Source organism: Patagioenas fasciata, chromosome 4 (assembly GCF_037038585.1).
Source record: "Patagioenas fasciata isolate bPatFas1 chromosome 4, bPatFas1.hap1, whole genome shotgun sequence".
NCBI lineage: Eukaryota > Metazoa > Chordata > Aves > Columbiformes > Columbidae > Patagioenas > Patagioenas fasciata.
The window spans coordinates 13,385,653-13,412,859 of record NC_092523.1 but is presented as its reverse complement, the minus strand read 5'-3'; the positions used below and the strand labels follow the sequence as shown (position 1 = coordinate 13,412,859).

At 40.0% G+C, this 27,207-nt stretch overlaps 2 protein-coding genes across 3 annotated transcripts in view; one reads left to right on the top strand and one right to left on the bottom strand.

Annotated features, from left to right (window-relative positions):
- PPP2R2C (protein phosphatase 2 regulatory subunit Bgamma) overlaps positions 1-9,214 on the bottom strand; it is a 201,984-nt gene extending 192,770 nt beyond the window's left edge. The window contains exons 1-2 of one of the 2 annotated variants that reach the window (XM_065837458.2): positions 9,033-9,214; positions 8,746-8,826 (exon numbers count right to left, since the gene is read on the bottom strand). In XM_065837458.2, coding sequence (XP_065693530.1) covers positions 8,746-8,826; positions 9,033-9,054 — 103 coding nt within the window. In that variant the 5' untranslated portion in view covers positions 9,055-9,214. Of the gene's footprint in view, positions 1-8,745; positions 8,827-9,032 lie in introns of those variants that run through there. The other variant, XM_071808560.1, reaches the window with a different exon arrangement.
- A 3,446-nt stretch (positions 9,215-12,660) lies between these two features.
- Positions 12,661-27,207, top strand: part of MAN2B2 (mannosidase alpha class 2B member 2) — a 30,638-nt gene continuing 16,091 nt past the window's right edge. The window contains exons 1-6 of the mRNA XM_065837351.2: positions 12,661-12,975; positions 16,677-16,823; positions 20,439-20,544; positions 22,926-23,098; positions 24,336-24,451; positions 25,442-25,619. Of these exons, the coding sequence (XP_065693423.1) occupies positions 12,661-12,975; positions 16,677-16,823; positions 20,439-20,544; positions 22,926-23,098; positions 24,336-24,451; positions 25,442-25,619 (1,035 nt within the window). The remainder of the gene's footprint in view (positions 12,976-16,676; positions 16,824-20,438; positions 20,545-22,925; positions 23,099-24,335; positions 24,452-25,441; positions 25,620-27,207) is intronic.

Genomic DNA, 27,207 nt, shown 5'->3' with positions numbered 1-27,207 from the left:
CTTATTTTAAATTGATTATACCTACTTTGCATACCATTATGAAGGACTCCAAGTCGGGGCTTCTTGCAAATAAAAGTCTGAAGCATGGGGTATTTCCAGAATAAACATTCAATTTCAAAGCAGAGTTTATAATGCTAGCACATGAGCATACCAGAGAACCTTCAAAAATAAGAGTTTTCTGATAGACAAAACCAAATATCAACAACAAACACTTTTTGTATTAAAAATTTCAAAGACCATTATGTTTACTCAATAAGACAGATCTAACAAGAAACCATTAAGTCTTGCAAGAATAACACTTCTGCTCTGCATCTTGGAATCTAGTCATAACACAGAAGTTTATTCTGGGTGTAAAGAGAATGAATCTTAATATAATTCTCATCTCCCAAATAAATTGTGAGTTATTCGTGTTTCAGGGTTCCTCCTACTAAATGTGGCAACTAGTAATGGTTGTTGTGTGAAATGGAGAGGCACATAATTAACAATGCAACCATGCTAAACGGTTTTACAACCCCCTTTTGAATGACACCCACCCCCTCTGTGAACAGAAAGTCAAATCAATGGCTTCTGTTAGTGTCCAGACTTAATTGTCTCCAAATTGAGTACATCATCTTTAACTGTAATACCAAAATAGTTACAACTAAAATAATGAAACAGTCTCTTGCATCATACTTCTGAATACTTGGTAAAAATTACAATATACTATAGGTGGAGAGAGATTTATGAGGTTAACATTTTGTATATTCCTGCAATCAGCCGAACTGTCAACTCTATTTGCTGTGACATGAGCCTCTAGAAAATGTGGTTGTAAATAAAAATAGCCAAAACATCTGGGAAATGTATGCATTCTTTAATGGAAGACTTAAAAACATACAAATAGGTCATCAGTTTTAAGGAAATATAAATATTTAAAATACAGGTTGTTTCAAAAAGATGGACCCAAAGCAGTATATATTTTTTTGAAACACCCTGTATTTTATATTTGAACTACGTATCACACATATGCAAAATATTATGTATATAAAACCACCAGTATTTATTCATGTACTTATTCTGAAACTTCCTGGAGAAAGAAAAAGTCAAACACACATACACTGATCTAATTTAACTTTCTTACATTTGTATACAAATATTGCATGAACATCAGAAAAAAGTGCTGGTGTGTACAGGTATGTTTGTGTGCATGTAAAAAACACATTAAGAATTTTCAAAAGCATTTTACAAAATAACTTAAAATAAGCCACAGAGTTCTTCATGTTGGCACGTTTCAGTTTTGGAATGTTGTACATGACTTCTTTATGTAATGTCTAAATGTTCTAACAAAGCAGTTTGCATATGTAACCTGAAGGCCACATGACAATAGCATGTATAGGTATGAATGAAAGCAGTCAGAGGTTTACTGTTTGGAAATCTGAAGTAAGTCAACAGCAGAATACTACCACATGCAGCAATATTCAGTGTCAATTACAAATGAAAGGCTCAATTCCTACCCGCCAGTGGTACTGTATGGACTTTTACTCCTATATTTATTCCCAGAAAAAGAAAACTCCACTGACACCTCAAAATTCACATGAAATGTATAAGATTGATCACCCACAAAGAAATAAGCAGCACAGTGCTGTATTCACTCTTCTTGATGAAAAACAAAGACAAGCTTCATAATACTAACAGCATCATCCTTCCCTCTTATTGACAAAAACCACAAAACATATTATTAAATTGAGAAAAGACTCACCTGTTTCTCAGTACACTAGTTATCTTAGGAAACAAAGTTGCATCACTGCATCAGTTACTAGCACAAAACAAGCAACAATGAACCTGGAGGTATGATAGCTTTGACAAGATTTATCATTACAGCAGCCAGCAATCTTGAGTTCTACCAACCAAGGAATACCAGAACCAAGCTAAATCATGCACTTTCAAATATGCCCAGAAAATTCTGTTCTACTTCCTGACCATCATTACAAGTTTTAATATATACATGTTATAATGCCTTCTTCCAGTACCTCATAGTATTACTTTTATAGCCCACAAATGGTATATTAAATCACTGTAAACAGCATTGCAGTTCTAAATTATAATTATAATTATAAGCAAACTATTAACTGAGTGACCAAAAAGGACAAGCAAACAAACACACACACCCCCCCAAAGGGATTTTAAGATACTTTGTTAAGTTCAAAACTGCTAGAAATTTATAAGGTAGCTCCCTCTTCTGGATCACCAAACAATGACAATTCAATTTAAATGGCAAGATGCAGAATTTCGTTAGTAAATAACGCCTTTCACTATTTGGGGCTTTTGTCATACACCATTAAGTGATCACAAGAAGACTCACGAAGATGCAAGCTACTGACCATTATTCTGAATAAGGATTTTATATCTGAACAGCATACTAAGAGAGAAAGGTAGTTGAAACCCCTGAATAGTTTGATATCATTTTGGAATTTTTGCATCATAAAAGCATGCAAAAGAAAAGACACTGACTTCTGTTTTAAATCTCTCTGCATTTTACTGAAAAATGCATTTTACTGTATTTCACTGTAAAGAACCAATAAATAAGAATATTAAAAACAGGCCACTTTCCCACCTGTATGGCCTGCAACTTCTGAATTAATATTTGCAGAAGTTAAGCTTCTGGGTTATAATTCTTGAAACAGAAAAATTTATCTTGGAATTTCTTTCAGCTTTAACAGGTTCATACAGAAAAAAACTGCAACGTAGGAAAAACTCTGTGCATCAGCTATTCAGACATTCTCTGAGACAGCTTGTACAATTTCTGTACACATTTATAGAGTGGAATTGGACAAAAAAAAAATCAGAATATGGGTACTCTCCACCCCTGTATAAAGCTCAACTCCATAAAGGAGCTGAGGCTTGCTGACTTGACCTATAATGGAAGAGGAGGCTTTGGAAAGATCTGGCGATTTTTCTGCCTCTCAGCTGGAACCACAGGCAATTCTCCGCTCTCTAAATTGTCCATCCCTATTCAAGCTGAATGATAATGTTTCATTTAAATACAAAAATTAGTCTAAACGGCAAAGTTGTGACCCAAATGAAATCACTGTTTACTTCATCAGTGTTATTATTTATATGAAAAATCACAACATAAATTAAATTATTCCACATGTAATAAGAAAGAAAGAGCATAAAAGATGCCCCTTTTAAATTCTGGACTAGGTAACTTGGAAGCATGATTTTTGACTTGCTAATACCTGCATAATCAGGTGCACAACAGTGCGATTTCATCTTTCATGATACACATACCAAGTGCATCTTAAAGGATCCATCCAACTGAAACACCCAAGGAAATTCTGATCATTCAAGCATGGACAAAACCAAAATTGCCAGGAGTTATTTGGATGGAACTGAAAGGATCATGTAAAACGGTAAGCCCTGTAGACCTGGAAATAGTGACAGAGAGAAAACAGTTAAGATTTGCTCTCCGGGCACCTTCTGCAAATGGCAGATTTCCAGTGACACAGAGGAGAGACCCCTCTGCCAGACTCTGCAATGGTCAATGGACTGAGACTCCCCACACTCCCCTTAGCAGAGAGAGGAGTTACGGGGGACAACGGGAAAGTAAACTTAAAACTGAGGAAACCAACAGAAACTAGAAAACCCAACTGAATATGTAAGTAAAGACACTAAAAAAAGGGAGGGGAGGAGGGAAGGAGGGGAGGAGGGGAGGAGGGAAGGAGGGAAGGAGGGAAGGAGGGAAGGAGGGAAGGAGGGAAGGAGGGAAGGAGGGAAGGAGGGAAGGAGGGAAGGAGGGAAGGAGGGAAGGAGGGAAGGAGGGATACTAGACAGTAAAAAGGCAACTGACTGAAGACCACATCCTGGAAACTGAGATTATGAAGGCTGCAACTTTGGGCGTCTAAGAGTTAGAGAATTAGCTAAATAAGTACAGCATGTTAGGAGGAGTGAGTTGAATCTTTGAAAAGGGCAGGAAAACCTGGTTAAAAAACAAAAACAAAAACCTTAGTCTGTTTTTCAAACTTCATCGAAACACCAACACCACTTTTCAGGTTACTGAAAAGGAGCTAACATCTTCAGTCCCATATTTACAAAAGACAAAATTTAACAAAGTGTTAACAAAGTATTTGCTTTATGGTCAAACGACACTTGATGACTCTTAGGTGAAAACACACTCTAGCACCCATATTAACTTCCAATAGAAACACTCTAAAAGCAAGGGGTTTATAAATCACTGCAATTAAATCATCTTAATGCACTTAATTAAGTACTTAATGTACTCCATAAAAATCAAACCAACTCTTACTCAAAACACAAAATTAGGAAACAAAAAATGAGAAATGTAAATAAACCACTCACCTTTTCCTTTTCATAACAAGTACATATACATTCTGGTATTTTATTATCATTCAAGAAGTCTTTTTTATAGTAATCTAAAGAAATATTTGAATGAAAGATCCTTACAAAACCCACATCATGTATAAACAAAGACTCAATAAAAGATAAAAATATCACAAAATGGCTTATTATTGTAGATAAATATCACTAGAAATAAAGCTATCATATGAAAAAATATAACTTTAATATACCTTAATCCTTCCTCTTTGCCTGGCATGCTGAACTTTCCACATTGAAACTTAACGTCAGATTGTGCAGCAACAAACAGAAGTATAATCGAATACCCACATCTTCTTGTAAAGAGTAATTTACTGGGTCTGGTCTTACACAGCCACATATAATGTTATAATGGGAGTAAAGTATGATGATAACAATTTTCAGACAGGAGCCCTTTCCCTGCACTGCAGCAGCACCCAGACATCAGAGATAGTTAAACAAACAAATGCCAACGTAAGTGTAAAATAAAGAGGGATGAAATACAGGGAGCTGTTGCATGTATAAACAGGGATGTACCAGAGGGTATGTTAAAGTACACGCAAACCCTGTGGCACACCTTGCAGTGCTCTGTGCAAGCTGGTAGTGTCATAAATGTACGCTGCACTAAGACAAGGGGTACACCAGTCCCCTCCAAGCACTTTGGCTTCCTCTGAAGAAACTCAGAATCATGCAGTGCAGAAGGGGCACGGTTCACATCGTTAAATCTCCAAACTGGACAACTGGGAGCCCAGAACTGTAAAGCACATCCATCCAAGGCCTCGTGGAAAGACAACATCCATTCATGGTGATCAAAAGAAATGCTGGCAAATTGTGAAGTGCTAAGGAAAGAGCTGCTACCATGCCTTTTGATAAGAGATCAAGGAAAAGTCAAATTGTTTGCTTCAGCCAAAAAAGGAACTGAGATGTGAAAGCATTTAGAGATGGAGACTTCCTATTTAATTAGACCTTACTAATGAAGGCATGACTCACAAGGACATTACTTCAGTTGTAAGCTTGTACAATCACATTGCTTTCCATGGATATCGTGTAATAATGGAAAAGACAGTATTAAACCAAATCCAGACTTACTGTCTTTGATTGAAAACTACAGTAAACAAAAAGCTATTGGAGGTAAACCTGACAGTGATTGAATTTACAGTCATCAGTTCACAAGTCTTCTATTCTCTTCAAATGCTACATTATTCAAACAAACCTTTACAACAAAATAGTATGTTATTCATGTTCTTAATAACTATATCTTAAAATTACTCAGAAATAAAATGCAATGTTAAAACAGCATAAGGTAAGGAAAGTTCATGTCACAATTCACAATGCACTAAGGCTAACAGGGCTTTCAGAGCATAAAGTTACAAAAAGGACAAAAAGAAAATGTACACTGTAAGTCAATTTCAAGTTTCAGATGACCTAACTTTAAGACTGAAAAATAAAAATATTATTTTTGACTCAAACCTTTCATTAACCATATAATCGTTACTGAATGTATTGCTATCCAGGATTATGTAATGCCACCTTAAAATTCACAGCATAAACTATTTCAAACCTGCTTTAAGTTATACAAAGTTTGCAAGAAGCCTAATGTGATTTGGAACTTAAAGCTAAGGGTCCACTAGATAGTCTGTGCAAATGGTGCAAGATTTGACTTTTCAGAAGTGCCAAGTGCTAACTGCTCCATAGCTGACATCCAGCTTCTATAAAAATCACATCATTAACTTCTATATTTCATTTTGCTAGCCAATAAATGGATACTCTAATACTGTTCTTCATACAGCTTTTGTGAGGCTGCACTTAACGTGAGCAAAGTGCTTTGAGATCTTTAGCATGAATAAAATATATTTTGCACTTAGACGTTAATTATAGAAGTAGCAATATTTGAAACAGGGTTTTGTTTCAAGGCAGCAAGACTAAATCAAACATTATTATCTTGGCTTTGATTGTGATGTTTTACTTACTATGCTCTTTTTCCCTTGCATTTGAAACATGCAATTTTGCTTTTCTGTTATGTAAATGAATGTTTTTCATCTAACACATCTATTTTTGGAAAAAGAATAATTTTCTTTCCTAGTCTAAGATAAAAATGTTACAGAACACAATTCTGAAGTCTGACTGACAAGAGCCAGCCATGCAATGCAAGGCCACTGCATGCATTCAATAGCAAAAGCAGCAAGAGGTATCCAGAGGATTCAGTGACCTTAGAATACTAATATGTAAATGTTTATTTATACAGATATAGATGAACACATAATATTGAATATACACAAATTAGTCCTTCTGTTCGTTGGTTGGGTGGTCCTAATCAATGCAGCTGCAATCACAAGAATTGTAGCCCTTCTGAAAAGTAAAAAGAACTGGGATAAGGACAGGAAAAGAAAAAAGTCATAGGAACAATCCATTTTAAGCTAAGGATTCTGTTTGGCTCCGTGTAATTTAAGTTATCTGAGGCAAACTTCAGAAAAGGAAAAGGGCTTCATCCAAGACACTGGCATGCAAAAGAGGTCAAGCCATTTTCCATAGAAGTCCTTCCTTTAAATACTGTTTTTCAGTTCTTCAAAGTGTGGTGATTGTGCTACTGTATGTGTTCTTAGATATCAGTGGCATTTAACAGATGACATGTATTCTGGAAAATGCATGCCATATTTATATATATTCCTCTTAATATAAACAGGGTTTACTACCCACAGATGACTTTAACTCTAGACCTTGTGTGACGAAATTACACTGCTTCAGCCACTTTCCTGTCCTCTGAATTTCACATATTTCCATGCTGAGTAAAGAAGAGGAAAATATGTAACATTTCCACTTAAGTCATAGAGTAAAACTGGACATCCATAAATTGCCAGTGTTACAGAAAACTGAAGTCAGGGTTAGCAAACTAATTTTAAAAATTATGTCATGTGGCAAAAGATGAACTGAAAAATCAAAGGAATAAAACACTTGTTGAGAAGAAAATATTATAGTCTCAAAGCAATGCTGAAACACTGGTATTTACCCAGACAAATAAGGTTAAGAAGCCTATTTTACTTATCAAAGTCTTTATATGAAAGAAATGCCCACCTAAAGCTTGTTTTCAGCATTCTGTGACCCCTAAGAAATGCTGTCACTCACTCATTACACTCTCTCACACGGATGTAATTTCCACCCCCACCTATCGTCATCACATCTGGTTTGGTATGCAGTTTCACCAAAAAAAAAAAAAAATCTAGGCACAAAATCATAACATATTTTGATAAATGCTTTAGTATACAAGTATGTGTAGTTACACACACTATTAAGTATACTTTGATATATAAACAACCACAGAATAATTGGGGGAAAAAAAAATAAAGTTATTCCAAAGCCTTGATCAAGATGTAGGTTATTATTAGTACACTGGGGTTTAAATCACTTCTCCAAACAGCAAGAGGTAATGCAGAACTTCACATCCCACAGAATCAAGACAATAAAGCTAAAAGAGACCCTTAACAGGTAATCTTTCTACCTGCCCTAAGGCAAGATCTGTAGCTTTATCACATTAACCCATGTTTGTGAAACAAACCTCAAATATCTCAAGTGAGTAAGATTTAATTGTCTACCTATACCATATATTCCAGTGCCTTCACCATAGAAAAGCTTTCACTAATGTCTAACCTGCAGCCCATCTATGACACTGTGTCAGTTTCCTCAGCATTGGAAAGTTTTTCAGTCCAGCTGAACTTGTGACACATTTTAAGCCCCCACAAACACAAATGCATCCTCCTCAGAAATGCATTACACCAACAGACCAGAACGCTGAGATGAGGTCCCAGCTCCACCGAACTCACTGAAAACAGACGCTGCAATATGCTCACGGACACTGCACACCACACATCATCTGGCGCTCCAGGAAATACAGATTGACACCTAAGTTTAAATACTCTGCATGTTCCAAATCATATGTGATCCAGAGACAGAGGGGAGACTTTCTTGCCCTGGCACCCAAAGGCTGCTCCGTTTCTGAATATTCAAAAATAAAACTTTCTAGGCTACCTTTCCCTTCAAAGTTAAGGGAGAATAAAAAAAGGCCAGAAAACTTTCCAGCAGCCTCCCCCGCACCAGTAGCCACCGATGCCAAGGCCAAGAGGGCTGATGCACTCTAGGCCGCTAGCTGTGAGACCCAACTTCTCCCCCCAAAAAAACAAAACAAGACAAGCCCAAACACAGGAGGACCAACACATGCAGACCATCAGCAGCCACCCCTGGGTACCCACCTCCCCACCGAGCCCACACGCCATCATTGCCACCCCACAGGCCCCACACTCCAGGCAGCCACCACTTTCTGCCATGGCTGCTCTCCCACCACATTTCTCCATGTGCCACCAACCGAAGGGACGCACTCCGCCTCAGCACCCCTGTACTCACCTTCAGAGACCTCGAACTCGGCTGCTCCATTGAGCTGGTAGAGGCACCAGTCACCCGTGCTCTCACCCGGGGCGCCGGCAGCTGGGCAGGGAGGAAAGGCAGAGTCAGCCGCGGCACCCGGTGCCGGCTTGGGGAGAGGGCTGAGGAAGGGAGACGGGAGAGGGGGCGATGGAGGAAAGAGGCAGAGCCGGAGGAGTGGGGAAGAGAGATGGAGGGAGCAGAGAAGTGAACGGAGGGATGACAGGGCACCAGGGAGGGCCGGGGGAAGGGAGAGCGTTTCCGAGTACCCTGTTTGTGGGACATGTGCATCGCCCTCCGAAAGGCGCCCAGCGCTCTGAACTGTTATTTGCTTTGCTCCCAGCGCCGGTAGCTCGGGGCGCCTACTCCTTTTCCCAGCGGAGCGGGCGGCGCAGGCAGCCGGCGCTGCCTCGGGGCGCTCGGGGAGCCGGGGGAGGGCGGACGGGAAGGAGGGGAGGCTCCGCCCGGAGCTCCCGGCGGAGGCGGCGCAGCCTCGCCAGGACCCGCCGCTTCGCGCCCCGCCGCGGCCCCAACAGGTGTGAGCGGGAACGGAGCGGCCCCAGCACCGCGGCGGGGCTCCAGGAGCTGCCGGCCGTGCTGCCCCAGCGGGGCGCCGCGGGCTGGGCGGCCGCGCTGCCTGAGGCGAGCCCGAGCCACGGCGCCACAGCCTGGCCTTCCTGCCGGGCTCCCTGCGCCGCCCGGGGCCGAGGATCCTTCCTGCTGCTGGTTCAGCTTCAGTCGTGAACTCCCCGTCAGGTGCCCCGGTGGTGCCGTGTCCCTCCACAGTGCCCCCGCCACAGGTGCCCATGGTGCAGCCAGCCTGGCACACGAGTGCGTGGTCCACGGCTGCAATCAGGAGCCTGAACACACAAGAACCCCTGGAGCCCATTACACACCAGGGCCCTGCCAGTGTCACCCATGCTAGCATCCATGCCATCTGTCCCAGCTCACCACACGAAGCACTAGCAGCTGCGTTTTCCTCACGACATTCATCTCAGTTCTCCTACCATCACAGAATCACAGAATGTAAGGAATTGGAAGGGACCTTGAAAGATCATCTAGTCCAATCCTCCTGCCGGAACAGGAACATCCAGATGAGGTTACACAGGAAGGTGTCCAGGCAGATTTTGAATGTCTCCAGAGAAGAAGACTCCACAACCTATCTAAGCAGCCTGTTCCAGTGTTCTGTTTCCCTCACTGTGAAGAAGTTTCTTCTCAAATTTAAATGGAAACTCCTGTGTTCCTGTTTACCATCGCTATGCCGTGTAGGCTATATTACACATAAAGGCTGCAAACGCCATATGAATTGTCAGGTTTTATACAAGCTGAAATCAGTGCAGGGCTGGAGAGTGGTTTTCATCTGGTCCATGGACCCCTGTGGATCTGCAAACTGTCTTTACATGTAAGTAGGAAAGCAAGCCTGTTATCAAGTAAGCTTGAGTGCTCTCCGTAGTGACCTTTGCCTCCACTGTAAAATCTTGAGGGAAATGGCAAATTTTAAAACTGGAAGTCATTAACTTATGTTAATAAATGCCTTTATTCTTACAGACATCCACCCAAAAAACTCAACAGGAGGGAAATGCAAAGGTACATTAATTGTTCTGTTCACCAGGTGGCTTTCTTGATATTCAGTTTAACATAATTGTGACTGCTTAGCTTACAGCTGGCAGCACCCTGCCTACGTCTCCTGCCTTTTTGAGGTGACAGTGTCAGAGGCCCACATATAGCACAGCTCCCGTCAAAGGGAGCAAGCACACTTTGTATGGGCAATTGAGAAAAGCTTAAGAAATAATACAAGAAAACCATAATCAAGCCATACTAAGAGATTAGGAGCCAAGAAGAGGATAAAATGTTGATGTAGGCAGCTGTCATGGTGCAATTACACTGGCTCCTCCATCGAGCTTTTTGCTATTTGTGGAATGGTATGTAAATGGTGGGGAAGTGTTATTTTTGGCAGAAATTCTACTTGATATACCTGCATTCATCCCTTTTTCTAGCAAGTGAAGATCCTCCTGATGCCTTTAGGTGTGTAAGCTGTGGGCTGTTTGCTTCAGTTTTTCCTACTAAAAGTATTCTGTTCAAATACTTGTATTCTTCTTCACTGAATCCAAAACAATATCACACTGTGGCCTCTGTGAAAGAATAAGGAGGTCAACTACACTTTTTGAAAGAGATAGGTTTAAAATGGGAGTAACATTCTGCAAACATTCTCAGCTACTTTTAGAAACAAAGCAAAACGCCAATGCGTAAGCTTTCCTGGGAACTTCACCTAAATTACAAAGACCATAATGCCTTCTGAGGTAAAAGAACACCAGTTCATTTAGACAGTCTGTGTATAAATATCCCTTAGCAATATGTTTGCTGGATGTGCACTAGTTTTCCTGGAACTGAAAAGGTTTAAGCTGATGATTTTGGGGGAGGGTGGAAAAAAAGTATCATAAAGCTGTATTAAAGTAAAGCTTCATCCATCTGTTTACAGTGATACTAATTCCCCCTACAAATTACCTACAGACCTTGATTGCTCTTCATGACAAGGTATTATTATAAATAAAATTAACTTTAGTATTTCAGTGATAGCTTCTTCTTTTTGGAGAAAACTCTAGTCTACCATACTAATTACAAAGCAAGGGTCCTGTTCTGGGAGAATCCATTCATATTAGATTTAAATTTTATAAAATGTAGCAATTTTATGCTGATCAACTTGGTATTACTTACATAACATTTTTCATTCTGGACTTCAAGCATTTACAAACTTTGTATGTTCAAAAATTCACCCACTTTGGTATGTAATGCAGTGCGCATTATTTTCCTTCTAAAATGAGGGAATAGATGCAAACCACATTTAGAGTGTGTGATCTGTTTCTGCAGGTGACTTGAATATTGGGATGGGCTGATTCGCACCCAAGTGCCAGCCAGTCCAGTATGAGTTCATATTTTATCAGTGTAAGATGGTCACTCTTAGGCTATTTGTGGTTCTTTCCTTCAGAGGATGACTGGTTTAACTGAGTTTGGAAACCAGTAATGCTAAATCAACAAAGGGACTTGGAGGTGAGAGCAGGTACCACCTTCATATGGCGTCCTTTACTTTTGTGCTGTTGGAAATGTCCTAAGAGTTTGGTATGTTTTGGGTTGTGTTTTGTTGGGTTTTTTTTTGTTTTGGTTTGGTTTGGTTTTTTTTGTCATTTCAGGATTGTGACATTGTTAAAAGCACATAATTTACCCAAACTAGAACTTGAGCAAGGTAGTCAAATATGCTACTGTGTGTTTTAAAGAGTCAAAATTTACAAAAATAGCTTAAAATAGTTTGGTTTTTAATATCGTAATGATATATTGGGCAGAAACTGGTCCAACTGCAGACAAAACTTGTTTATTGTTTGGCCTTCATCTTCCTATAACATGTTTTAAATTCTGGGTTGGATTTTTATTCCTTTTCACATCTTTTTGGTTCTCAGCATAGGGTCCACCTCTTCCTAGCAGTGATAAAACAAGTGGATAAAACAAATTTAAATGGGATGAGGTAAACCACGTAAAATTTAATGTTGCTACAACTTCAAAAAAGATGCAGACGATAATCCATAATGAACTATTGAGAAGTTGCGTTCAATCCAAAATAATGTCCTGGAAAAGAAAAAAAAAAAAAGTGTTGTTGCCCGAGATGCAGAGCTCTATGTATCTTTGAGCAATCTAGGTTTATCTCTTCGAGCAATATAGTTTTATAAGGACCCTCGAGGCTGGGGGTTCAGCCAGAGAGATCTCAAGGACCTGCCGAGCAGCTCTCGCGGCTCACACAAATCTACTCATTTGAAAGAAAAACTCCTGTAGCTTTTTAAAATTATTATTATTTTAACAAAGCAGCTCCTCCTGACGAGCCAGCACCGACGCCTGCGTGCGGTGACGATGGTGCCGCGTCCCGGCAGCTACCGCACCATCCCCGCCCCGGGGCGGCCGGGAGGCGGCACGGAGTCGGTGGCAGCTCCCCCATCCCCGCCCCGGGGCGGCCGGGCCGGGAGGCGGTTCCGAGGCGGTACTGGGGCGGCACCGAGGCGGCGGAAGGCGGAAGCGCTGCGGGGAGCGCGCGGAGCCACCATGGGTACTCCGCTCCTTCTCCTCCTGCTCTTCAGCCTTCCCCTGCGGGCCGGTGGCCGCGGAGGGCTGCGGGTCTTCGTGGTCGCCCACAGCCACATGGACGTCGGCTGGATTTACACGGTGCAGGTGGGGCCCCTGCGGAGCGAGGCTGGCCGGGCGGCCGGTGGCTGCCGGGCTAGGAGTGGGCTTGTGGCCTGGTGGGGCTGAGCAGTGTGCGCTGCCCGACCTCAGTTCAGCCGCATAGGCGCCCTCAAGCTTGCAAAACTGTCCGGAGTCGTGTAGCGGCAGCGGGGTGTCTGCCTGCTCCTGGGTGAGGAGTAACCCGGGTGAGGTGCCGCTCCTGCCCTAAGTCTGACCCGGGGCCTGCACATCGCCTGGCAGTGCAGGATCGCAGCGCTCCTTCGGAGGTGGCATGGTTAGCTTGGGAGCTGTGCCCTTGAGTTTTGGGGTTGCATATGCCTGTGTTCTGCAGGATATTCCTGGTAGATTTTTTTTTTTTTTAATTTAAAGGAAAATCTTCAATCTGGTGGTCTGCTTTGGTTATGTGGCAGATTTTCTTGTCTTTTTTTTTTTTTTTCTTCAATTTTGAACCAACAGTGTGCCCTGGCAGCCACGAAGGCCAACCATGTCGTGGGTGCCTCCAGCACAGCACTGCCTAATGCTCAAAAGAGTTGATTGTCCCACTCTACTCTGCACTGGTGCAGCCTCACCTGGAGCACTGTGTGCAGTTCTGGGCAACAGAGGATAAAAAAGATATTAAGTTACTAGAGAGTGTCCAGAAGAGGCTACGAAATTGGTGAAGGATTTGGAGAGGAAGCCGTAATGAGGAACAGCTAAAGTCACTTGGTTTGTTCAGCCTGGAGAAGAGGAGACTAAGAGTAGACCTCATCACAGTTACAGCTTCCTCACAAGGGAAGGAGGAAGGGTAGGTGCCAAACTCTTCTCTTTAGTGACAAGTGACAGAACCAAAAGGAATGGCAGGGAGATGTGCTAGGAGAGGCTCAGGTTGGACATGAGGAAAATGTTCTTCACCCAGAGGGTGCTGGACACTGGAACAGGCTCCCCAGGGAGGTGTCACGGCCCCAAGCCGACAGTGTTCAAGACGAGACTGGACAATGCCCTCAGACACATGGTGTGAACTGTGGGGTTGTCATATGGAGTGATCCAATGATCCTTGTGGGTCCCTTCCAACTCAAGACATTCTACGATTCTACTAAACCGAAACCCCAGGGAAGCTTTTTGTCTTTTCTTAAGGAGGAGAGCAGGATCCCAGGTCCTGATGGCTGGGGTGGGATTGGAGCCTAGTGCTACAGCAATGTAGTAGCAAAGTCATTTTTGCTAAATAAATGAGACATAGAACAAAATAAATCAGGTGGGGTGCCAATACCTTTTATGTTTGTTAGTCACAATCCTGAATTCTTCTTCATTGGCATGCATTTCTTTTGCTTATGTGAAAGATGCTGTGGATATTTCACTCGCTAGCATGATATAGCATCAGATGTTAAAGGGTAAATAATAAAAAAGAACTAATGGCTCAGCAAGGAATCTTTGCTGGGCCTGTATTTTTTCTTCCCTTTTTGGGAAAGATGAGTGAATTTCTTCTTTAATACCTCAAACTCCTGCTCAGAAATTGCATTAAAGAACACAAAACTAGTTTTGATTTTGGATCAGTTAGTAGCTGAAGATCTCCTCTGAGAGAAGTGAAACACTGTTCTGTTTTGGTTTTTTTTTTTCTTTTGAGAAGATGCAATTGCTTGAGGCCTCAGTTCCTCTGCTGTTAAACCACAAGCATCAGCAATTCCTGTAGTCAAAAACCACGGAGACTACCCATGGATCATTTCAAATGCCTCTGTAGTAAAGTGAAACATGAAGGAAACTCTCCATGGGATACTAATGTAATCCAAACCTATTTTATGTTTTGGGATTGCTTGGTGATTAGGTTTCACTCATGACTGACAACATACTATTTTCTTTAGTTTTTAATTTCTCCATTTATATGTGAAAAATATCAGAACAGATATCAGAACACCAATCTCTTCATTGTGTGCTGGAAATTATAATATTGATGGAGAATTCCAGCATTGGATGTATAATAAAACTTCATTTTTTTTGCCTCTCAAGGCAAGCTGTCTGTTGCAATCTAATAATAACAGTGATACCATAACGTACATGAGATGTGGCATCTCACGGACGTATCTTACCATAGGTGTGAAATACACCTCACCGGTGTCTAGAATGCAGTACTAACCAATTTTTACACCATGGTAGAAATTTAAGATCTATATTTAAATAACTAAAATCTTACCTTATTATTTATATTGGGTCACTGCATGTTGTATGGAGTATCTTGTTAGCTTATAGAAGACATAAATCGGAAAGAAAAGCCTCATTGTTGCTTGCAAGTATCCTGGTTTATGAGAACAATTATTTCAATTCCCACACAGGTGACTGGGGTTAATAAACTTCGTAGAATTGGGTAATATCTTCTTGTTTAGTTCCAGTGTACTTTGCCTTGGAATAGAGACTGGCTTGCCTCATCTCCAAAATACCTCAAGAAAATATTTTCAACAAGTTACCACACAGAATATTTTGGTAACGTATTAAATTTAAAAAGGCCTTATTCAGCTCTTTAAATCTAGTGTACTCCACCTAACTATTAAGAAGTAAAATTGACCCTAGTGTTGTAATCATTGTACATATACTTGGGCTTTAGGATGTATTGTTTGTAGCCTATTGCTACAAACAATTGCCAGTGAAAAATGAAAATTCCTTAGCAATCATTGGAGTGTGTTACTGTTGAGTATTAATAAAACGTAGAAGCTATTCCCTTAGTTAAAATTTCACATTGTATTAAGCATCTAATAATTTTGATTTTAAAAAAACACTTAAGATGTGATTGAGAAATCGTTGAACAAGTACTTATTTAGGCTAGCACTACTTAAGTCATTCCTCCTACATGCAAATGTTTTCGCTTTTCTGATGACACTTCAGCATTTACAAAGATAGCTGGGTTTCGGTTATGGAAAGCAAGTGATTAGGAAAAGTTCATTTCTGATTTGGATCGCATCATCCCCTTCCTAATTCCTAAATTGAAATTCTGGATTCATATTTTACATATCATGCCCATTAGTGTTTAGGTGGGTGAGAGATCAATATGTCAATTACTTTCAGTATATATTGTGGTGTGCATTCTTAAGCAAATACCAGTAGTTTAAGTAGAAAAGTGTTAGGGTTAGTGTTAAAATAACTGTGCTATAACATGCAGATAACTTCATTACAAGAAAACGTGGCCATTGCAGGAAATTCTGGGATCTTTGTTGTTGCCTTTAGGCATTGTATATCACTTTGAAATCAAGTAAGGGACGGAAGACTGGACCTTGTCAGCGAAGTTGTTCTGGCAAACATAAGTGTACATGAAGTACCTTCATGTGCACAGCTTGAAAGTTGTGTTGTTCATTTGATATCATAGGATAGAACCTTGTGATAGGTTATTTGATGGATACAGCTGTCATGTTTGCATTTCAATAAAATCCATAGGCCTTAATTCTTCCCATTACATCAAAAAGAAAGCTTGTGTTGGTGGCTGCACATCACAGGGAAGCTATATCGTGATCGAGTCAGAGGATGATGTGGAGCAGAAGGGCCCACAGCCTGTATGTAATCAGAGACACCTTGATCTTTCTGAGCATACAAAGGAGGTGTGCAACAAATGTGAGGTTTTCGATCTCTCGTTTCGCCAGCCCAATGAGTGTTCGAAACAGCCCATTTAATATAGAAAAACAGAGTTTATTTTATCCTTTTTTTTTTTTTTTTTTTTTTTGTTTCAGGAAAGTATGCATGCTTATGCAGCAAATGTCTACTCAACTGTTGTAGAAGAGCTAATGAACGGAAAGCAGCGCAAATTTATTGCTGTGGAGCAGGAATTCTTTCGACTCTGGTGGGATGGAGTAGCCACAGATAAGCACAAGAAGGAGGTGGGTTGTACTGGAGCCGTATTTCCTGCTAACAAAGAATCCGCATTCTTTTTAGGGGGCAAAAAGAGGCAAAGTACTTCACCATTTGCTTTTTACCCAGGTCTTGTGTAAGCTGTGTCTGGATCCAGTACTTATTATGAAACGAACTTAACTCTAAAGGCAGTTGCAAGAGGGTAAAACCCCAGCTATAGATTAGAGCGGGAGGAGGTAGTAACCTTTGCACTGAAGACTCTTTACACTTCACAGTTCTTGTTTTATCAGTGACTTTCTTATTTGGGGTCCTCTGAAAGAGGCTACACCAATATCTGTTAAACATCTGAAGCTTGTAAAGTGCTGCCTGACACTGCTCACAAGAAGGAACCTTTTTTCTTTCCTGTTAAGTACTGCTCAAAAACGTACCATGTGTGAACAAGGATAATGCAGCAAGGGGGTGACTGTGGATTCAACAGCAATAACTGTTTCTTGTGTTTGTTTATTTATAAGCTCTAATGCCTTTCGGTTTTCAGAGCTTTAGTCCTAGTAAAGACATTGTGAATTTCTGTCATTTCTTCTTTTTTCTGGCACAAAACAAGCACCCTGAAATCAATGACTGGGCTGGTAGCCTAGCATTGCAGTGCCAGATGTTTAAGTTTTGGACCCTAAAACCGAAGGGTATAAAGGTGTAGCTTCCCACAGGTACTCACTAAGAACTCCATGGTCTGTTTTGTTACCAGGGTGCAGCCAACAGCAGCATATTAACTGCGGTATTTTGCATTTCAGTTTGTTTAAAGCGCTAGATATTTAAAGTGTCATGTAGAAAAAACACCTTGTACCTGTTTTTTTTTAATCTAGTCCGTCACCAAATTACTAATTTATTGTTTGGAATTTAAGTAATAGTGTACAACCTGCAGGCAGCTGAGCTTTGATTGAGAGGTTTTGCTGTGTATAGGCAGTTCCCTGTTTTTGTGGGGGCACTTTGCCCATAATTGCCTGTCGCAGGGCAATTTTCATGTCTGTTTTTAATTAGAAAACTGTATTGTAAGTCTGGGGTGGGAGAATTAAAAAAAATAGCATAGGAATTACTTTGTGCAGGAACAGAAGAGTACTCCAACTTTCTAAGGTAGGTTGATCTTATCGTATTTCAAGCATGGTGTGCTGCTGTAACCCAAAGTAAAGTCCCATGTTTCTACTATCTATTCTAGCTATTATGTGGAACCCAGAAGAGTAAATGTATATCGTATTCGACCTCAGTAGTGCAAAACTAGTACATATGATTCAGCCTTTAATTTCCTAGCCTAGTTACTGGTAATTGTTGCTTTTATGCATTTTAGTCAGTTCTCTAGTTACTTTATATTTGTTTCTCTGAAAATTAGAATTGTTAAAAACAAATTCCTCTTAAACCTGCGTCAAACATTTAATCTCTAATAATATTTAAGAGCTATGATACTTGCTGATAAGTAACGTGGTTTTAGCATTAGCAAGTTGTGAATGTTAAGCCTTCAAATTAGGTCACTCTGGTTACTACCCTGCTTTTTCCACTTGAACTCTAGCATTAATGATTTCCTATAGTACAGGCTCACTGGTTTTAATTTTGCCATTTTTTTTCTTAATTTAGTATTTTACCTGGAATACAGATTTAATTTTAGTTTATTCTGGAATATCTGTTTTGGATTAGAGCAGTAGCATTAAAAACTAGTGAAAGGTGTACCTTGGGTACTGAAGATGATTTTACAATTCAAACAAGAGAATGTATAGGAGTGAAATGTATTGCAGCGGTATGCAGCCAGATATTAACTTCTTAATCCTCAGTGCATGTTATTTCCACGTTATTTGCTTGTGTGAACTGTTCCCATTGCCTTACCCTGGCTTGGTGTCTGAGTGTTTTAACTAGGGAAAAATAACATGTGTAGCCACTTCTGTCTGGTTTGTAGGGGTGAGTAGATGTAGGGATAGTAGTAGTTGTCACAAGGACCACAGATGTGTTCTACCACTGTAGCAGCCTGCTGCTTGTAATACTGCTGTGGCTGTTTCCCAGGTTCCTCCTTCCTTTTGCCCAGTTCTGGTCAGCAAAAATGCTTGTCAGTATAGATTTGGGGTTTTTTTCCTAGGGTCAGATTAGTTAAATTTCTTGCAATATTTTTCTCATGTTTTCAGTCTCTCAGTGGTTCCACAAAACTTATATTAAATAAACATTTCCATGTCATAAAGTTTGGATCAGAGGTATCTCTTTTGGACATCCATTCAAATAGGGAATAATAGTCACAGATGCTTTTCATGTAGGTCAGGACCAGTTTTGTGCTGACACCAGATACCAGTTATCTGGTCTCCCAGCATGCTAATCAGTCACCACAGTCGGCTGGAACTAATTTGTGAATGCTGAGCCCTGAAGCATTTTCACAACATTGTGAATGAGAGAAATGATTATAATCAAAATTGGCAATCTGGCATCATATCTGAGCAGACACAGGGGCATTCACTGAAGGTTCCTGGGGAAATAAACATAATAGCTCTGGAATTGGCATCTTACATGACAGATTAAAAAAAAAGGGAGGGCGGTTTGGAGATTAGAATACATACTTCTATAAACTTCCTTTCTCAGAAGTTTTTCTTTGAAGTTCTAGGTAGTGAAGTAACAATAATAAAAACAGAAAACTAACACTTTTAGAAAGGAACATGGACTATTACTGACTCCCTCCAAACACTGTCCCCCCTTCATCCAGCACATTAGTTGAAAGTTGTACTTGTTAGCATATTTGTTTGCTTCTAGATTCTAGCAGCTGAAAGTTTAAGGAAAAAAAATATAAACCTTGAACAGCTGAACAGGTCATAATATATTGACAGTTTTTTTAAACTAGGAAAAGGAGATCAGAAATGAATGTTACCCGGTGGGTTTATTGGGCAGGCAAAGCTGCTACACGTGGAATAACTATTTCTTAATAAAGCATTCTGCGTCTCACAAGATGAGCAACCCGTCCATGCTCTGGAGGCAAGGTAGATGCATACAGAGTAGAAGGGATGTGTTTGTGGCCCCAATGCAATGGCACCCTCTGTCTCTCTCCTGGATCCCTCAGATCTCAGTCTCCAAACTGTACAAGAGGTAGTAGATGAAGGGAAGCCCTGAGGTGCATGAGGTGGCATATTGCTCTCTTATCCAGCCACTCAGTGCCTTCCCTAAGCCACGACAGATGCAGCAGAAGGCAGACTTTGGGAGAAGCACTAGTTTCTTCTGATTTAATCCTCTAGTTCTAGCTGATTTGAGGCAGGATCCGAGGTTGCCGCCAGTGCAGTGTATGGGGACAAGTCTGGTGTTTAGATGGTGTAAAGCCATGGTAACAGCCCTACTGAGAAACAGCACAAGGTCAAGGTCTACCTGGCAGTGTGTCCTTTGTGCCTGCTAACTGGTTTCGGTGTAAACTGGGTATATGAATGCACTGTGCAGCACTTTAGTATGCTTTTTTCCCCTCTTCTTCTTTTGATAGCACTTGGTACAGACAGCCTTTTATCCCACTTTTCTCCTGGATGCCTTCTTGACAAGTGTTGTGTCTAGGTAATGTGCTGTGATCTGAAATGAACCTGCAGCCTTTTGGTTAAGACTAAAACGACGTTTATGTTCAGTGTCTAATTTCCGTATCATAGGTCCATCAGTTGCTTCAGGAGGGACGACTGGAATTTGTCATTGGAGGGCAAGTGATGCATGATGAAGCTGTGACACTTATTGATGATCAAATTTTACAGTTGACGGGTATGCATATTTGCATTTAACTTTTATTTTTCATTGTTATGACCTTGAGGGTTTTGTTTGTTTTCCATTTCTCCACTCCAAGTTTGCTATTATTTTCTTACTCTTTAACAACTGATTAAAGTGTCTTTTATTTTTGTTTGCCCTGGGTTATCTGTATAAAAATCCTTGCTTCAAAAAGCCACACCACACAACAGTTCTGCAGTAAACAGAAGGGTTACTAAAAGCTGGCTTGAAGTTTAATCAATGGCAATTATAAAGTCCTTTGTACTGTAGGCCTTTTGTGTGCGCGTGTTTGAGAGCTGAAGCTTCTGGGAAGATAGCTGTGGTGAAATTGAGGGTATGAAACACTCTGAAAGAAAATACCTGGTGGTAATTTGGAGTGTGGGGAGGTTGTATCATTTAGGCGAAGTCTGCAGAATGTGGGCCATAGATGTCACTGAGGTCATCTGAATTTAGTTGGAAGACTTGCTTGATCCCATTTGTAATTGAGATCAGCAGCCTCTGTTAGAGATAGGTGTGTATTTCCAAGGGATGCCCTATTTCTCAATTTGATCTTCTAGTTTCTGCTTCCAGCCATTTGTATGTTACACCTCTCCATCAGATGGTTTGAAGAGTCTTTTAGTATTTAGATATATCTCCATCTGGTTAATTTAAAAAGCAACAGAAAAAAGAGACATGCCACCACTGTGCTATAGATGCCTGTAACATGCCATGAGGGAGCAGCATGCGTTTTTGGAGTGGGAGGGGATGAAGCAGCACAGCTGTGTGCCGGGGCTGGTACAGCCCTGCATGTTCCAGGGCTGCGCTCTGGGCAGGTTTCTACATGGGAGAGTCGAGGGTCAGAAAACACATCTGTCGTTTGCTGGATCTGACAGCAGCACCACTGGCCTTGTTCCTTGCTCATCAGCGTCTATCAGCAGCTGCTTTTGCGTCTCAGTGAGTCACCACGTCACATGCTGGCCAAGAGGAAGAGAGGGGATGAACACTGTTTTTTTGTCATTTGACTCCTGTGTTTCAAGGTTGTTATTTGGGCTTAGTACACCAAGTACACTAAGACTTCTCCAAAGAAAATACTAATATTGACTCAGGAGTCCTTTTGTTAAATACAAATAAAGCTTTTTCTTTCATTGGAGTTAGCTGCAAAATAACATTATTTCTAATTTAATATTTCATTCTGTGTATAAACATATTTTTATTAAAAAAAAATCAAGTTTGGTAATTTTTTTCAGCTGGAACAAGAATATTGATGGATTTTTAAATCCGCATTTATTTTTCCTGAAAGCACTCTGGTCAGATTAAATTTGAGTATACAAACTAAAAAACCCATACCCTTGCATTGTATGTGGAGTTCATCTTAAAAAGACAAGGCCAGTGCAGATATTTGGGTTCTACATTTCTTGTCTTCTCCTGTCTGTCCAGCCAGCTGTGTTTTAGAATAACCTAGCAAACTCTGCCTAAAATGTCCATCAGAAGAGTTAAAATAAACACGCTGCTTGTGAATATTTTCCCTAGAGAAGACATTAACCATGGGAAAGATGAAGTGAAAAGAGAATGCCTTGCAACCTCAGTTATTCAAACGTGATATTAAAATTTGGAATGGAGTTAGTCCAGAATGGGGAATGTGTGGTTGTATTTACAACTAGTTCTGAGCACAATTCCAGAACTATGAAATTAAGATTTGAGATTATTTATTTATTTATTTATTTTGATGATGAGAATCCTAGTGTGATATACTGGAGTTCTGAATAAAACCTACTGCTTAGCTGCTTGATTTACTTACATTTATGTGTTTTGTCCGAATTTATTCTGCTATCTGGTCATTCTAGTTTGGATTTTCTTTTTTTGAAACTCATTTCAATACAAAATTAATAACATTGGTTGTAAATAACATCTTGTAGCAATATTGCTATTAACGTTTGGCTTTCCTTTTTTACAATTGAGGACCATGTTCATATTAGTTTTGTTTACTGGATGGCTTCTCTGTCCTGTTGTCATTGATATGAGACTGAAATTTTCTGAGAATGGGTGGTATGATTTAAGCAAACACAAACTAAACCTCAATTTGTTGTTTTCATGCAGACTCCAGCCTGGCTATTAGCATTAATCTGCATCTAACTACTTTTTCCCAGGCCTGTCTCTAATCATAATTCTTTTGTGTTATTTTTATTTTATGAAGTTAATAAGTTATACTTGGCACAGCAAAATAAAACACTGGTGAGACTTTCTGTTGCAAATCATTAAATTCCTGAAACTTTAAATGCTTTGGAAAACAGCAACAAAGAGCTATCCTTTAAGTGCTTATCTCTAATACTATATGCCTATTAAATTTACAAAATAAACTTGTAAAAGTATTCCTAACATAAATAAATTTTGCTTTGCAGAGGGCCATGGATTTTTGTATGAAACTTTTGGGATCAGGCCTCAGTTTTCTTGGCACGTTGATCCATTTGGAGCTTCAGCTACAACACCAACTCTTTTTGCCCTGGCTGGTTTTAATGCTCATCTTATTTCTCGGATTGACTATGATCTGAAGGATGACATGCAGAAAAACAAGGTAAAAACACCCTTAGGAATGGAACCCATGACCAGCTTCTACTTACAGTAATCTACACCGTGGCATTAAGATCAGCATCTCTCTGATCTGTGCCAGAAGATGTAGGTATTTCTTCTCTGAAGGTGAGATGCTGATTGCATCTGGTGATGGTGAAATATATTGAATCTGTATAATGTGGTCAGGTACTGTCTTTGTGACTTCTGATCACAGACAAAGTATAGTCTAGCCTCAAGAAGACACAAAATATGGGCAGTTGGGCAAGGTGTAAGTTGACATTGAATTAGGAGTATTGGAACTGGAGGCATCTAGAATGGGTTTGAGTTTCACCTGAGAAAATCTTAGATATACTGTTTTCTCTATAGACTGTTTTAGAGTGTAGTATGCATGTTTGGGCACATGTATGTATCGGTGGTTGTTGTACTCAAAACATTTATTTATGCCTGTAAAAGTGATAATACTAAGTCAGGGTGGCAGCTAATATTATTTTTGCTGAATTCAGTTTTTGTTTCATGTTTTGCCTTCTCTTACACAGTGTCCCATACATAGTAAATGTTTTTCTTTTTGTATCATAATGTTGGATCCTGATCAGTCATCAGTTTTACACACTAAACTATGTTAAAATAAGGGCCTTTGACCAGTATGAACTGGGCATTAGGCAGTTTTTATGAATCTTGGGTGAAAAGTCTCTGAAAAAGACAACAGAATTCCTATTGGTCCTGGTGAAGCCAGGACCTACCGCCTTATGTTTGCAGTGAATTGCAATACTTCTATTCTGCTAAATGTTTTATGAGCTTTTGACAATTGTTTCGCATCTTTTTTTTTTTTTTTTTTTCTGGCACTTGACAGTCTGGAGGCTTCCAAAACTGTGAAAATTCTGTTTGATTAAACATCGATTCCCAGCGACTACAGTGCAATCTGGGTCTCTCCTAGCTGAAGCAAGTGAGATGTAATGCCTAGGATAAGCTAGGCTTAAATCTGGGTTTTAGCAGTATGCTGGCAGTGTGCTACCTCCTCCTTCTCCATCAATTCAAACAGAAAGAGGCAGCACTGTAGCCTCCTTCACGGAGTGTGGGACCTTGCTTGGCCTGACATAGGCTGATCTTAAGTATTATAAAAGCACTTATGGTATTACAGGTGGTGGACAGTAAGATGGACACTCTGAAGTCTTAAGTTGTTAATGATGGTATTTCTGCACTTGACATCAAAGGTAATGGTTTCTTACCTTTTTGTTTTCCAGAAGCTTCAGTTTGTGTGGCAGGGCTCTCCTTCTTTATCTGAGAAACAGGAGATCTTCACCCATGTTATGGATCAGTACAGCTACTGTACCCCACCACGACTACCTTTTTCAGACAGGTCTGAAGATTTCCCAAATAGGCAGAAATATTGATCGCTTCTGAGAGTTTGTATTGTTGGAGCGTAACCATTTTCTTTGGCTGTTTTCTTTCAATAGTATTCTACTGCTTTCTCCTGACCAGCAGTAGGTCAAGGAGATGTCTAGACTCTGTAGATCTGAGTCAGGATTATTATGCAGCCCCAGCTACACACCATAATACATGAAGTTTGCTCAGTACCTAACAGTTGAATGCTCAGAAGTGACACTACTGACAGGCATTTAAAATACTTCAAAATATTGACAGACTTTGAAAATAATGTTTTCTAGCACCAGGAGTCTTAGAGTACAGGTACTGCTTTCATCTATGTATATGTATAAAATGTCAGTCATTATTAAAAAAAAAGAATAAAAATGTCAAACAAATTAATTGCTGTGAACAGAAAATGTCCAAAACAGGACTGGATTTTTGTTTCTTTGCCTGGAAAGTTAAGATTTTAAAACTCCAGGAAGCTCTGTGTGGCCTTGGCTATTGCTAATTGATTTTCTATGGGAGATTCTCAGCATTATATTGGGCTGCGATTGTGTTTATTATCTGTGTATAAACTAAAGTGACTAAAATTTTCTATTTACTTTGTGAATAATATCCAGGAGCTCTTGAAAACTTTATTTTTTTCACTGGCTTATCCAGTAAAATAATCTTTGTAAACGAAGTCTACTTGGGGGAACATCCTCATTGTTGCAAAGCTTGCTGGTTTGTCCTATGATTTCTTTGTTCTGTGCCAGCAAGCAGCAGGGACTTGGAAAGTTGCACAGTACGAAAAGAAAACTGGACAAACTTCCCCCTACCTCCACCCCCAAATAGACACTAAAACCTAGATAGTAACAATGGGTATAAACTGATTTTTAGTCCCTTACTCCTGTGTGTGTCTGCATTTTATCTGAGCTGCTTCTGATGTGCTTTTCCGAGTTGAATAAATCCTCTTTATTTATTACTTTCTTCTTCTACTTAGATCAGGATTTTATTGGAATGGAATTGCAGTTTTCCCAGATCCACCAAAAGACGGTGTTTATCCAGACATGAGTCTCCCTGTTACAGATACTAATATCCATCTGTACGCACAAGCCATGGTGGCAAACATTAAGGAGAGAGCAGCCTGGTTCCGAACAAGTGATGTTTTGTGGCCATGGGTAAGTGCAGATCAGCGTTTGTTTTAGAAGTGGCAGGTAGGTACGTCTGCAGTGTGGACACGAGGTAGATGGTACTTTGCTACAGAAGGTACTGCAAAAATGCAGGTACAAACTATATGTCGGTAAAGTGTTTTTCCAATAAGTGGGGTCCAAATGTCTGATTATTAATGATTGTTAAAAAATAGAACTTCCTTGTACGGTCTGCAAGCTGTCTACCAACTATCCCCCCTACTTAATAGAGAAAGAAATGTGACAATGTTGTGAACATAACCCCTTGTGAAACTATATGTTGCAATATTGCTTCCTTTTCTCTCCTTATTTCATCTATTTAAATGATCTTTTTACATAACTGCTTAGCACACCATGTTAACAGAAATGATAGGATTACAAGAAAATGTATTACATATTGTATTGACAAGGTCTTTTCTAACTGGTGTATAATAATTTTTTTATACAATCCTTGTATTTTAGTTAGAAACACAAACATATCCCAGCTTGGTCATCCAAACAGTGTCCTACACATACACATAGCACTGATATGCTCTCGATAGTTTTAAATCCTTAGAAAATAATAACTCTACCTAAACTGAATATATAGTTTGGTTTTGAATTTTGGTGGATTCTGTAGGTCTCATAATTACAATACCAAAGGATGACGTGTGTTCTTAAGGTGGCTATTTCACCACACTGTCTGTTGTTACAAAGAGAAAAAAACATTTGCTGACTGATGCAGGTTTGAGTCACTGATTTGTTTTTCTCCTGTGTTTGTGATACTGTTGCTTATATTTGTTGGTTGGTTGGTTGGTTTTGGCAGAGGTCGAGGAGAGAATGGGATATAATACTCTGTATTAGTGCTATAGTGAAAGTTACGCAGGAATGGGAGGGTATTTTGAATAGCTCGAATAAATTAAAAATGTCTAGATCCAAACCTGTGGTTTTGCAGTAATGTAAGAAAATTCCAGTCTCTGATTTCCTGATTTATGTGCTTGTAATAATGAGCTTTAAACAAAGTAATAACAGGTTTTTTATTCATTCATAGTGCTATGTAAAGAAGTAGAGAGGAATAGATATTTTTTTGTGATTACAGATAGTTTGGAATACTTGGATATTTTTCCTTCAGTTAAACAGTCAGGAAATAGACACCTTCCCATTTAAGGTCAGACTTCACATCTGGACTGTTGGCACTTTTATAATGAGCTATATGGACAAACAAGTGTTTGTTCATGATATGAAGTGCCTAGTTGTGCAGGAGAAGGCACTGGGCTGTGGGGCGGTGTAAAAGTTTGAATCTGCCTCTCAAGGAGCCATAGCAGGAGCTGTAGATGAGGATATGGAATTGTATTAAGGGATGGAACTGATCCTTGGGATGGTTTTTGGCCTGTGTGGTTTAACTGACTAATGTATAACATTCCTGTGCAAAGTTCTGTTCAGATAGTGAGTGGATGTGATGACTCACTACAGCAGGTTCTCTTGGATGTCCTTGTTCTAGAGAGCTACAATGCTCCTCAGCTGCTCTGTTCTGTGCCCATGTAAGCAGAGTCTGCCAGCCCACCACACCCCCTTCTGTGGTGCAAAGAGTCTGCTTTTT